The 13603-nt window shown below is 39.1% G+C and overlaps 1 protein-coding gene across 1 annotated transcript in view; it reads left to right on the top strand.

Annotated features, from left to right (window-relative positions):
* Nucleotides 1-11602, top strand: part of FMO4 (flavin containing dimethylaniline monoxygenase 4) — a 29907-nt gene extending 18305 nt beyond the window's left edge. The window contains 5 exon segments of the mRNA XM_007947127.2: nucleotides 835-1034; nucleotides 3798-4150; nucleotides 8121-8190; nucleotides 11199-11570; nucleotides 11572-11602. Coding sequence (XP_007945318.2) covers nucleotides 835-1034; nucleotides 3798-4150; nucleotides 8121-8190; nucleotides 11199-11570; nucleotides 11572-11602 — 1026 coding nt within the window.
* Nucleotides 11603-13603: the final 2001 nt, after the last annotated feature.

Below are 13603 nucleotides of genomic sequence, written 5' to 3'. Positions count from 1 at the left end.
GGGCAATCCTACTTCCGTAGTGATACTGCCTCAGAAACCCAAGGAGGGGTCGCTATGAGTCGGGGCCAACTCGACGGCAAACAACAACAACAAACAACAGACAAATTTTTACACTCTTCCTTTATAATTCTCTACGAATATAAAGGGAGGATGTTTTCTAACCATCTCCAAATTTTCTATTAGAAATCAGACTTGTACCTTATTTTAAAACAAAACAACCCATACCTTGCCCAAGAAACATCCATAATGATTTTAGAAAGTTCAAACATAGTTTCACAAATATATCATGAATTATATAGGACAATGATTAGCTCTAGTAAGAATATGCCTTAATTTAATTAAAATTGCTTTCCCAAATATTCACTTTCAATTCTATATTAGTTCTATGTAAAAAAAAATGCCAGAGTAACACTATATATTACAAGGATTACAATTCTTTATATTAAATATGCTGAAAATATTTAATAGCTACATGTTGTTGTTGTTATATGCCTTCGAGTCAGACCCGACTCATAGCAACCTCTCCTTGGGTTTCTGAGGCAGTATCACTGCAGAAGTATATTGCCCAACCTTCCCTCTGAGGAGTGGCTAGTGGGTTTGAACCGCCAGCCTCTGGTTAGCAGTCAAGGGCCTTAGGCACTACGCTACCAGAGCTCCTAATAGCTACATAGATCAGGTAAAAGTGATGTGTGAAAATAATGACAGCAATAGGAATAGATAGTCATTTATAAATCTAGGTATAAAGTGCTATTATAAGACCATTTGAAATACATTAAGGAAAAATACTACAAAATGATAGGATGATGTACTTATCCTTCTTGCCTTACTTTTTAGGTACTTCTCAGTACTAGAACTGGTACCTGGGTTACTGGCCGATCTTCAGGTGGGGGCTACCCTCTTAATATGATGTTTACAAGAAGATGCTACAATTTTGTTGAACAAGTTCTACCTTCATGTGTACTAACCTGGATTCAAGAGAGGCAGATGAATAAAAGATTAAACCATGAGAATTATGGATTAAGTATTATAAAGGGGTACTTGAATTTTTTTTATTTAATGGAAAATGATTAAATCAAAGAAATCAAAATGTTCCATAATTGTAGCATTGCCCTTACCCTGTTCTAAGTTTACTTTTTTAAACAATGTCTATACCACAGCAGTTCTTGATATAGAAGTATTTTCTGTATGGCAACAAAAGTAATGATTCATGAGGCTACAGAAAAATGAAGGATGAAAAACTTTCATATCCAGGTTGAAAATCTGGAAATTTGGATTGGTTTGGAAACATCTTGAAGTTGCTACCATCTAGAAATGGAGACTCTGGGTGGCACAGACAGTTAAGCACTCAACAACTAACAGAAAGTTTGGCAATTTGAACCCACCCTGAGGCACCTTGGAAGAAAGGCCTGGCAACCTGCTTCTGAAAAGGCACAGCCTTGAAAATCCTACGGAGTGCAGTTCTACTCTGAAACACATGAGGTTGCCATGAGTTGGAATCAACTCAATAGCAACTGAATAGAATATTTGTAGTATCAGTGAATGCAGATGGTCAGTTCTCACTACAATATAATAAATGTCTGCTCTGGCTTGGTGATTAGAGATCGGAATTTCTAATAGGATGTCTGGAATTTTATAGTTTAATATACACCTCTATAGAGCTGCACATTGGTAAGTGCTATAGATTGAACAGTGTTCTCCAAAAATATGTATTGTAATTCTTACCTATATGCCTGTGGTTATAATCCCATTTGGAGATGGGCTGTCTTTGTTATGTTAATAAGCCAGGATTAGTGTAGGGTATGTCTTAAATCAATCTCTTTTGAAATCTAAAAGAGATTAAACAAGCAATCAAGAGAAGCAGAGGGAGGGGAAAAGGGATGCCGAGTCATGTGAAGATCCACAGGAACAGAAGCTCAAAAAGACAAGGACCTTCCTCCAGATCTCAGCAGAAGAGAAAGCCTTCCCCAAGAGCTAAACCAAAAAACAAACAAACAAACAAAAAACTCACTGCCATAAAGTCAATTCCAACTCATAGCGACCCCCATTGAATTTCCGAGGCAATAAATCTTTATGGAAGTAGATTGCCCAGTCTTGCTTCCGTGAGCTCCAGAAAAACCAAACTCACTGCCATTGAGTTGTTCCTAACTCATAGCAACCCCTCCTTGGGTTTCCAAGGCAGTATCACTACAGAAGTAGATTGCCCAACCTTCTTTCTGAGGAGTGGCTGGTGGGTTTGAACTGCCAGCCTTCTGGTTAGCAGTCAAATGCCTTAGGCACTATGCCACAGAGCTCCTAGCCCCCTTAATTCTGACTTCTAGCCTCTTAAACTATGAGAAGATAAATTTGTTTGTTAAAGCCACCCATTTATGCTATTTCTGTCACAGCAGCACTAGATAACTAAGATAGCAAGGAAAAGAAAAATCTTTGAAATGCATGTGAGGTCATTAAATGTGATTTGTAGTATATGCTTGACCCAGTTATTCTTCTGTGGTAAAATATCTTTCAACTTATAAGAAAAGTCAATGGTAAAATATCATTTGATATGTAAATTTTCAAAGACATTATGTCTAGTGTAATTAAATAGAATGATATTCACAATAAAAATATCAGCATAAATAAATTTATTTAAAAATTTTTACTCAAAACGATTTTGCTGATCTCCTCTTTGTCTAGTTTCATTCTCTTGAGAACTGGATGACATGAGACCCAAAACTGATTATCAAAAAAGATTGTTGTGTATTCTATCCTGATGATCTGAGAAAATATATTGCCCTAGAAATTAATCCCAAGAGATATAGAAGTTTAGATTCCTGGCAGGAAAAATAATTTTAGTCATTTTCCACGGGCCTTCTACTGGGAGCAGCAAAATAAAACATGTTATAACAAAAGTAAGTCAATACTGGACCCATTGAGACTGGAAGAACCCCTAATCTAACACCCTGAGATAATTTTTAAACTTTGAACCAAAACTATCCCCTGAAGTTATCGTTAAACCAAATAACAGTTTAATTAATAAAGAATAGTTTACCTTAAACATGTTGTTGTTGTTGTTATGTGCCGTCGAGTCGGCCCCGACTCATAGCGACCCCTCCTTGGGTTTCCGAGGCAGTATCACTACGGAAGTAGGATTGCCCAACCTTCCTTCCGAGGAGTGGCTGGTGGGTTTGAACCGCCAGCCGTCTGGTTAGCAGGCAAGTGTCTTAGCCACCCTCTTTTAAAGAATTATCTATGTGAGATTAAACTGACAACAATAAGTCTAAAGCATAGATTACAAGTTTAAAAAAAAACCCTGCCATCCAGTCAATTCCAAATCATTGTGACCCCTACAGTGTTTTGAAGGCTGTAAATCTTTATAGAAGAGGACTGTCTCATCTTTCTCCTGCAGAGCAGCTGGTGGGTTGAAACCATCGACATTTTGGTTAGCAGCCCAATGCCTTAACCACAGATACATCAGAGCTCCTTAAATGAGAAGTTCAGTGGGCACTGAATCTAACTCAATAGTAGTGAAATAATTTGGGTAGAGATAAAGTGAATGATGACACAACATGAAGAATGTAATCTATGTCAATGAACTGTACATGTAGAAATTGTTGAACGGTTGTATGTTTTGCTGTGTATATTTTCACCAAATAAATATTGAAAAAGAAAGTAAGTCAGATAAACAACTTAAAATTAGACATTAGTCAATTCACTCCCTTGGTTTGGCACATCATTTCCCTGGATTGATCAGATAAATAATTTGTTTAAGTGTCTTCTAGATATACTTGTTGTGAACAATTTTCTCCTCTGTGTCAAAGGAAAAAATCAAAAGTAATTGTGAATGATGAACTACCAACCTGTATCCTCTGTGGGGCAGTCACTATGAAAACCAGTGTGAAAGAGTTTACAGAAACCTCAGCTGTCTTTGAAGATGGGACAACAGAAGAAAATATAGACATTGTGATCTTCACAACAGGATATACATTTTCCTTTCCCTTTCTTGAAGAACCTCTAAAAAGCCTCTGTACAAAGAAGATATTCCTATACAAGCAAGTCTTTCCCTCAAATCTAGAAAAGCCAACATTAGCTATCATTGGCCTCATCAGCCTTAAAGGATCTATCTTATCTTGCACAGAACTCCAAGCACGGTGGGCCACAAGAGTGTTCAAAGGTACCCTGACTCTCTTGAAAGTCATATGTGATTAACTGAATCTTAAAATGAATGCCTTATTATTTATTTCCCTGGGTGGTATAAACAGTTTGCATTTAGATATTAACCAAAAGGTTGGTGGTTCAAATCCACCCAGTGGAACCACAGAATAAAGGCCTGGTGAACTACTTCCATCAGAGCACTCAAAACCAAAAACCAAACTCACTGCTGTCAATTCAGTTCCACCTAAGAACAACCCCTCCTTGGGTTTCTGTGCTGTGGCGGTATCTCTGTGGAAGTAAATTGCCCAACCTTCCTTCCGAGGAGTGGCTGGTGGGTTTGAACCACCACCCTTCTGGTTAACAGTCAAATGCCTTAGGCACTACACCACCATTGACAAACTTATGGAGTGCAGTTCTACTCTGACACACATGGGATTACCATTAGTCAAAATCAATTCAGTGGCAACAGATTTTTTATTTATTTGAAACCAAACTGATGTGTGCTAAAGTAACATAAAACCAAAACCAAACTCACTGCCATAGAGTAGGATCCAACTCACCACAACCCCTCCTTGGGTTTCCAAGGCAGTATCTCTATGGAAGTAGATTGCCCAATCTTCCTTCTGAGGGGTGACTGGTGGGTTTGAACCACCGGCCTTTTGGTTAGCAGTCATATGCCTTAGGCACTATGACACCAGAGCTCCCAAAGTAACATAAAACATATCAAAAAAATGAACAGTTGATTTTATATCTGCTTAATATTATGATGAGTGTGCTATGTCATTCAGTGTCACTGGATAAAGATGTTGGACTCTGTGAATGGAATAAATTTGGGCAACAGAACAAAATCAGATTTCCCAGATTAATCGAAATTATTAGAAGTCTCAGGTTCCACTCTATTCTGTTCTATTTACTCCTAGATCTTTCCAATTATTATTAGATGTAGAATTTTACATTACTTCCAAAGATATGTATTAGAATAATGCATAGTATGAACAAAGTTAAGATCCGAAGACACGGTAACCTGTAGGAAATATTTTAGACTCTGAACACTAGTTTCAGTTACCACTGTAAGATCAGAGGTGCTACCAGGGTCAGTCCTCAACTCTGAAAGTGATTAGCTGTGTGACCTAAATCTCAGCTTCTTTAACTGTAAAATGGGGAGGATAAAACCTCTTTCATAATGATTTTGTAAAATGAATGTCTGCAAAGCAATTAACACAGTACTTGCCACATAATAAATGGTCAGAATGTAATGGCCGCTGCTCTTACAATTGCTAATATTGTTGCTAGGTGCCATCAAATTGATTTTGACTCACAGCAATGCCATGTGACTGAGTAAGACTGCCTTAAAGGGTTGCTAGGCTGTAATTTGTATGGGAGCAGATCACCAGGTCTTTTCTCCCACAGGACAGCTGGTGGATCTGAACTGCCAATCTTTCAGTTAACATCTGAGCATTTAACTATTACACCAACCAGAGCTCCTTTATTATACCACTCCAAAGTATACTATGAGTAGGAATTGACTCCATGGCACACAACAAAAACAACAAAGTCCCTGTGCAATAGAAACCATCAGTGTGCTTAGCTGCTAACCAAAAAGTTAGAGGTTCGAGTCTACCCAGAGGCACCTAGGAAGAAAGCAGTCAATCTGCTTCTGAAAGTTCAGCCATTGAAAATCCTAAGGAGCACTGTTCTACTCTGATACACATGAGGACACCATGAGTCAGAATCAATTCTACAGCAATTGGTTTAAAATAGAACAGGTTTTGGTTAGTAAGTATTTTAAAGAATTGCAGTTGTATTATTTTTAAACATAAACAATAATCACAACTGGGCCAACCAGCTGTCCTTTAGCATAACACTGTCCTTAATGGATAAAACAGGAGCTCTGGTAGCATAGTACCTAAGGCACTTGACTGCTAACCAGAAGGCTGGTGGTTCAAACCTACCAGCCACTCCTCGGAAGGAAGGTTGGGCAATTTACTTCCGTAGTGATACTGCCTCGGCAACCCAAGGAGGGGTCGCTATGAGTCGGGTCCAACCCTATGGCACATAACAACAACAACAACAATGGATAAAACAATTATCAGTAAATTGTAAATAGCATATAAGATATAAGACAAAAAAAAAAAAATTGTGGTCAAGTCAATTCTGACTCATAGCAACCCTATAGGACAGAGTAGAAATGGCTCAGAGTTTTCCAGGCTATATCTTTACAGAAGCTAACTGCCCCATCTTTGTCCCATGGAGCAGCTAGTAGGTTCAAACCACTGACCTTTCAGTTAGCAACCAAGTGTTTTAACCGCTGCCCTACCAATATTGTTATAACAGTGTTGACTACTACCACAAATGGAACAGATATAAACCATACTTGAAAACTGTATGCTCTCTTAAATTGGCAAACATGTTATTTGAGTGGGGAGGAAGGGGGAATTTAGGAAATCTCTCTTACAGAAAATATTCCATAATCCTTCATTAAATTATCACAAATTTTTTTATTCTTAAGAGACAATTAAGTGCTTTCACAGCATTATTCAATTATATTAAAACCATAGGAGACTCTTAAGTACCTGGTTTTTAAAAATATTTTATATTGAGTTCCAAATGCTTATCAAAATGATTGAGCTGCTGAAATGAAACTTGATTAGATAGCACCATAGGAGTAATTTGAGTACTTTGCTGGAAAGCCTCCACAAAGTAATCCAGAAACCACCAGTAAAGTTTTGCAAGCTTTTTACAGGTTAAAGTGATGTGGTACCAAGTAAGCCACAAAGCTAAGTTAGAACTATGCCCTGTGGAGAGTAAACTTCTGTCCTAGGGTCAGAACACAGTACCTGAAAGTGGCAGGACAGGGCAGCTGACCAGACCCAAATAGGATACTAAACAGGGTGGAATGTCTAAGTCACAATTGGCCAATAGAAGCTGGAGACCAGGAAGTCAGTTCATAAAATAAGAGTGAGTGAATAAGGTTCTAGACACCCAGAGGACAGAGTGGAGTTTTAGACTCTGGGCCAGCCAGCTAACTGTAGAAAATGTCCAAGATCTAAGGAGTTGAAGTAAGAACGAGTTTCATCCAGTTTAGAAGAGCAGGAAGAGTAGAAACCAAGTGCTGAGATGGACTAGGTAGAAGATTGAGAATGGGGACATCCTCATAATCATTCAAGCAGACTCTTTGAGATGAAGAGACTGCCAGGCTTCTTTGTGTTGGAGGCTCCCTCATATAATGGAAATTAAGACAGGGTTATAAAAACAGGCCCCATTTTAAATGTTTACATTTAATCAATTAATAGCTTTAGAAAACACACACACAAATTTTATTTGAAAAGAATATCAAAAAAATCTATATTCTAAATTCTTCAGGTGTGTGAGATCTAGGTAAATAGAACCTTCTAGAGCTCTGGTAGCATAGTGGCTAAGGCACTTGACTGCTCACCAGATGGCTGGCGGTTCAAACCCATCAGCCACTCCTCGGAAGGAAGGTTGGGCAATCCTACTTCCGTAGTGATACTGCCTCGGAAACCCAAGGAGGGGTCGCTATGAGTCAGGGCTGACTCGACGGCACATAACAACAACAACAACAAGGCTACCCTTCATCTCCTAGCCAGAGGCACGCACTGAAAGCAGATGTGACTCCATGTCTTAAAACCTGGGGTTGTCTGCCTTCTGCTGATCCTTTAGGCATGCTTCTTGGTGTGAGGTAGATGAAGAAGACAGGGCATGCATCTGGGGGCTGCTAACGAGGAATGGCTGTGGTGCAAGCTGAGGCCCAGGCCACTGGACCGTTCTCACAATTCTGGCAGTTGAGTGAGTTTGGAAAAGGGTTTTATCTCCAGGAAACTTCCCTCTGATCTCCAATTCTATTCTAGGTTTTGACCATCGTATGTTTTGAGGCTAGGAGAGTGAGAAACCAGAAATGAGGTGGAAGGGAACTTAAATAAAAGGAAAGCTACATGTGATTTTACTGATGTTTCTAATTTTTCTCATAGGACTCTGTGAGCTCCCTCCATCCCAAAAATTGATGGCTGATGCTACTAAAAAGGAGCAGCTCATAAAAAGGTATGAAATAGTGCTTGCTATAGGGAAAACTTAGCAACATAGTCCATTACCAGAAAAAACAAACAAAAATCTTTTTAATGAAAAAGCTATTCCTAGAGAAAGAAGAAGTATATTTAAAAACAAACAAACAAATAAAAAACCCCTGCCATCAAGTTAATTCTGACTCATAGCAACACCCATTGGGTTTCCAATGTGATAAATCATGGAAGGAGCTCTGGTAACGTAGTGCCTAGGGCATCTGACTGCTAACCAGAAGGCTGGCAGTTCAAACCCACCAGCCACACCTCAGAAAGAAGGTTAGGCAATCTACTTCCATAGTGATACTGCCTTGGAAACCCAAGGAAGAGTCACTATGAGTCGGGTCTGACTCAACGGCACATAACAAAAACAACAAATCTTTACAGAAGGAAATTACCTCTTCTTCTTTCCATGGAGCTGCTGTTGACTTTGAACCACCAACCTTCTGGTTAGCAGTCAAATGCCTTAGGCACTGCACCACCAGAGCATGGCAGGTTGGAAATAACTCTGATAAGGAGTCAAAAGAATTTTTTTGAGTCCTAACTCTGCTTTCAACTGGATATGTTGCCTTAGACACATCATGTCTTGGGACACTAAGTCTTAGTGGAACACACAGCCTGGCCCCCAGCAGATGGCCAATCCCTTCTTCATATGGCCTCAGAACTCTGTCTGTCTTCAGTTTCCTCCTATTTCTCTAGCTACTCCTTCTCTGTGTTATTTGCTGGAAGTTCTTCTATTCACATTTAAAAATTGGTGAACCCCAAACTTAGCCCTCAGACCTCTTTTAACTTATATTTATACTCACTCCTAGATGGTCTCATCAAGGTCTGTGGCTTTAAATACCATCATATACTTTTAGTTCCCAAACTTTTATCTCTATCCTAAATCTTTCTCTGGTACACCAGACTCCTGTTCCAATTCCCTCTGGATATTCCCACTTAGATATTTAATACCCCCCCAAAAAAAAACCTCACTGCCATCAACTCAATTCCAACTCACAGTGATCCCCACTGGGTTTCTGAAGCAGTAAATCTTTACAGAAGTAGATTGCACCGTTTTCCTTCCACAGAGTAGCTGGTAGGTTTGAACTGCTCACCTTCTGGTTAGCAGTCAAATGCCTTAGGTAGGGTATCTCAAATTCAATGGTTCTAAAACAAAAAACTCTTGATCCTCTGTACCACCCCACCACCCTACAAATGGGCTGCTCTGAGACTTCCCCAATTTCAGTAAATGGCTCCTTATTTCAGTTAGTCAGTCAAAAGCCTTGGAATCATCATTTTTTCCTCTTTTTCTCTCACACCCCACATCAGCAAATCCTTTCAACTCCTTCCTACCTTCAAAATAAATCCAGAATCCAGACATTTCTCGCTACGCTGCAGCTACCACCCTAAACCAAGCTACCATTATCTCTCACCAGGATTGTAATTACCTCTTAACTGATCTTCCCTGCTTTCACCCTTACTGTTCTATAGTCTATTCTTGACAGAGGTGCTAGAGTGAGGCACATCATGTTGCTGCCCTGTTCAACATCTTCTGATTGGTTCCCATTTCACTCAGGACCTTCATTGCAGTCTCCTGTAGGACACTCAGCATTCTCTGTGCCTTCATTGCATAGTGTGCTCCAATCTCATCCATGCTGCTCCAGTCACTCCAGCCTCCTTGCTGTTCCTCAGACATACCAAGCATAACCCCTCTCCCAGCCTTTGCACTAGCTATTCCATCTACCTGGAATGTTGTTTCCCCAGGTATCTGCATGGCTCATTCTGCTTGAATATCACCTCACAAGAAAGAAACTTCCCCTGGCAACACTGTAGAAAAAGCCAAACTACCCAGTCTCATTACTGACTCTCCCCTTTACCTCTGTATTAGTTTCTTAGGGCTGCCACAACAAAGTACCATAAGCTGAGTGGCTTTAAACAACAGAAATTTCTTGTCTTCCAGTTGTGAAGGCGAGGAGGTTAAAATTAGGGTATTAACCATGTTGATTCCATCTGAGGGCTATGCCTGAGAACCTGCTCCATGCCTTTGTCCTAGCTTCTGGTGATGGTGGCTATCTGAGCATTGCAATCTGTGCCTCCATCCTCACCTGGTTATCGTCCCTCTTCTGGGTCTGTCTGTATCTTCTCTTTTATAAAGGACACCACTCATATTCAGTAGGATTCTAGTATGAATTTGTGTTAACTGATAACATCTCCAAAGACCTTATTTCCAATCAAAGTCAATTCATAAGTACCAGGTATCAGTACTTCAGTATAGCTTTTTAGGTGACACAATGCAATACATAGCACTCTCCTTTATATCTCTCCATAATACTCATTACTGTTTGATCCATTACACATCTATTTGTTTGTTCTTTTTTATAGTCTTCTGTTTCTCCTTCTCCCAATTAGACTGTAAGGTCCTAGAGAATAAGAACTTTGTCTTGTTCAGTGTTGAGTCCTGAGCACCTTAATACTTAATGAATAGAGACTTATGTTGAGTGAATGAATGAATGATATTGGGACATAATAAAAGTTTATAAGCAACATAAATAAGTATAAGTGAAGCCTTCAAACACATTTATATTCGTATCTATGTCATGTTCAATGCTGACACACCAAGTATGGCCCTCTCAACTCACAACTGACATCAGTAAAAATAATTCAGGTGTCCACATATGTGGTGCTTTCTGATCATGTTCATTCATTCAACAAATATTATACTGATCAGACTTAACCTTCATATCAAATTCAAGAACCTAAAGCATTATTTAAAGCTCTTCTTTTACCATTCCCTTCAACCAAATTAATTGCCCTCATTTCTCCAGGTAAACGCTTATTTTTTTTCTTCCCACCATGAAAAAAAATAATAATAATAATAAATCCCAAACATGGTTTATTATGCTAAAAATAAAAAAGTAATAAAAAGGTGGGAGGAAGGGTGAATCATATAACTTGGAAAATGCAGGTTGGGGGAGACTCATGAAAAGTGATTCATCTTTTTCCTTTTAGAGGTATGATTAAAGATACCAGCGAAGACAAACTCAACTACATCCGCTACATGGATGACCTCGCTACATGCATAGGCACAAAGCCCAATGTTCCACTTCTGTTCCTCAAGGATCCCAGACTAGCTTGGGAAGTTTTCTTTGGACCATGTACTCCTTACCAGTACCGTCTAATGGGTCCTGGAAAATGGAATGGAGCCAGAAACGCCATCCTGACTCAGTGGGACAGGACACTGAAGCCCTTAAAAACACGAATTGTTCATGATTCCTCCAAGCCTGCCTCCATGTCACATCATATAAAAGTTTGGGGGGCACCTGTCCTACTTACCTCTCTTCTACTTCTCTGTAAATCTTCACTTTGTTTTAACTTATGGGATAAACTGCAGGGTAGAATTTCCCCTTACCTAATAAGTATTTGGTAAGGATGAATCTTGTTGGTTTACAAAGGTTGCACCAAATAATGTTAATTCTGTCTGCAAATATATTGTGTATCTGCCCTCTCCTCTATCAAAACTGCTGTAATCTAAGTGCAGGGCCAACCATCTCTTCTCTGAATTACTATGCTGTCTTCCTCTCTGTTCTCTCTACTTCTTTCTGTCCTCATTTCCAATCCATATTCTACTCTGCTTCCTAAGTGATTATTCTAACATAAAAATATTATCATTATTTCAATCAAGATCCTGGTAGAAATCATATGGTGCACTCAGATAACTTATGGAAATTTTAATACAGAGATTGTTTCAAAACGTTTGCAGGGTTTAGCGAAATCATATGGACAATAAAATACCCTCAGACTAGTGCCAATGAGATACTCAGTGAGGCAAGAGGAGAAATAAATTATGAAGGAAAGAAAGGAACTGTGTGGAGAGGGCTACCTAACAAGAGCTATGACCTTTGGCCGACTAATGAAGACAAGCCATGGTGACTCCAAAATAGAGAGTTCAGGGAATGCACTGCCTAAGTTTATTGTGTTCCCTTCCTCTGATTCCCTGCCACTGCTCCCCAGTGATCAAACCCAACCAAAGGTCAAAGGGCAAGGTGGCAAACAAATATGGTTCATAGAATTTGGACTTCTAAGGCAATGAGCAGAGCAAAGATGATGGAGAGTGTGTATGGAGAGACAAACAGAAGGTATCCAGTGCAGTCACCTTATCCAGTTAAAATCCTTCAAAATTTCTCCCCTACTTAGAGATAATCTCCAAATTCCTTAGCATAGGATAGGAAGTCCTTCATGATCTGGGTCAATTGGCCCAGGTCATCAGTATCATCTCCTGCAGCTTCCCCCTGCAAAACCTTCCATCCAGCAATATCAAACTATTAAGTGTTTCATACCTCCACATGTTTGCACAAGCTTTTGACTTTCAGGAATGCAATTCCACACATTACTTAACTAGCAAGCTCCTATTTATCTTTCAAGAGGGAGCTTCATTATCTCCCTCTGAGAAGCCTTCCCTGAATCTCCAAAGCAGAGATGATCACTTCTGTGTAACTACGGTACTTCTTATACTCATCTGTCATTGCTCTCTTCTTACAATATTAATTTTTTTTCATCTTTCTCCTTATGAGTTGGATCTGACTCAATGGCTGTGTGTGTGTGTGTGTGTGTGTGTGTGTCTCCTTGTAAAATGTGAGTTCCTGAGAGAAACCATGTCTTATTTATCTGAAACACTGCTTGATTCAAAGGATTTTTAACTAAATATGAATAAATGGTAGCTTTACCACTGGCATTCCTTGTGTATCTTCTTCTACCCACATTCTTTTCCTCTGGACACATAATAAATTACCTCAGATTAACTCAGCTATGTTAATGAACAAGGAAAGTCCAATAATAGCTAATTTTACAAGTAAATGGTAAGCCATGTGGAAATTACAGGAAATATAAGTACATATTGTATTATAGACTATATTATATCTGGACTATATGAAGAACATGGCATCAGGATTGGAAGAAGACTCAATAATAACCTGTGATATGCAGATGGCAAAACCTTGCTGCTGAGAGCAAAGAGGACTTGAAGTACTTATGATGAAGACCAAAGATTACAGCCTTCAGCATGGATTACACCTCAATATAAAGAAAATAAAAATCTTCACAACTGGACCAATAAGCAACATCATGATAAATGCAGAAAAGATTGCAGTTTTCAAGGATTTCATTTTACTTTACTACAATCAACACCCATGGAAACAGCAATCAAGAAGTCAAACAACATTTTGCATTGGACAAATCTGCTACAAAAGACTTCTTTAAAGCATTACAAAGCAAAGATCTCACCTTGAGGACTAAGGTGCACCTGGGCTAAGCCACGGTAGTTTCATTTCCCTCATATGCATATGAGAGCTAGACAATGAATAAGGAAGACCAAAGAAGAATTTGATGCCTTTGAATTATAGTGTTGGCAATGAATA

The sequence above is a fragment of the Orycteropus afer genome, unplaced genomic scaffold (assembly GCF_000298275.1).
Source record: "Orycteropus afer afer isolate SDZICR_OR568_19922 unplaced genomic scaffold, OryAfe1.0 scaffold00175, whole genome shotgun sequence".
Taxonomy (NCBI): Eukaryota; Metazoa; Chordata; class Mammalia; order Tubulidentata; family Orycteropodidae; genus Orycteropus; species Orycteropus afer.
Note: the sequence above shows the minus strand (reverse complement) of the source record. Positions and strands in the feature narration are given on the sequence as shown.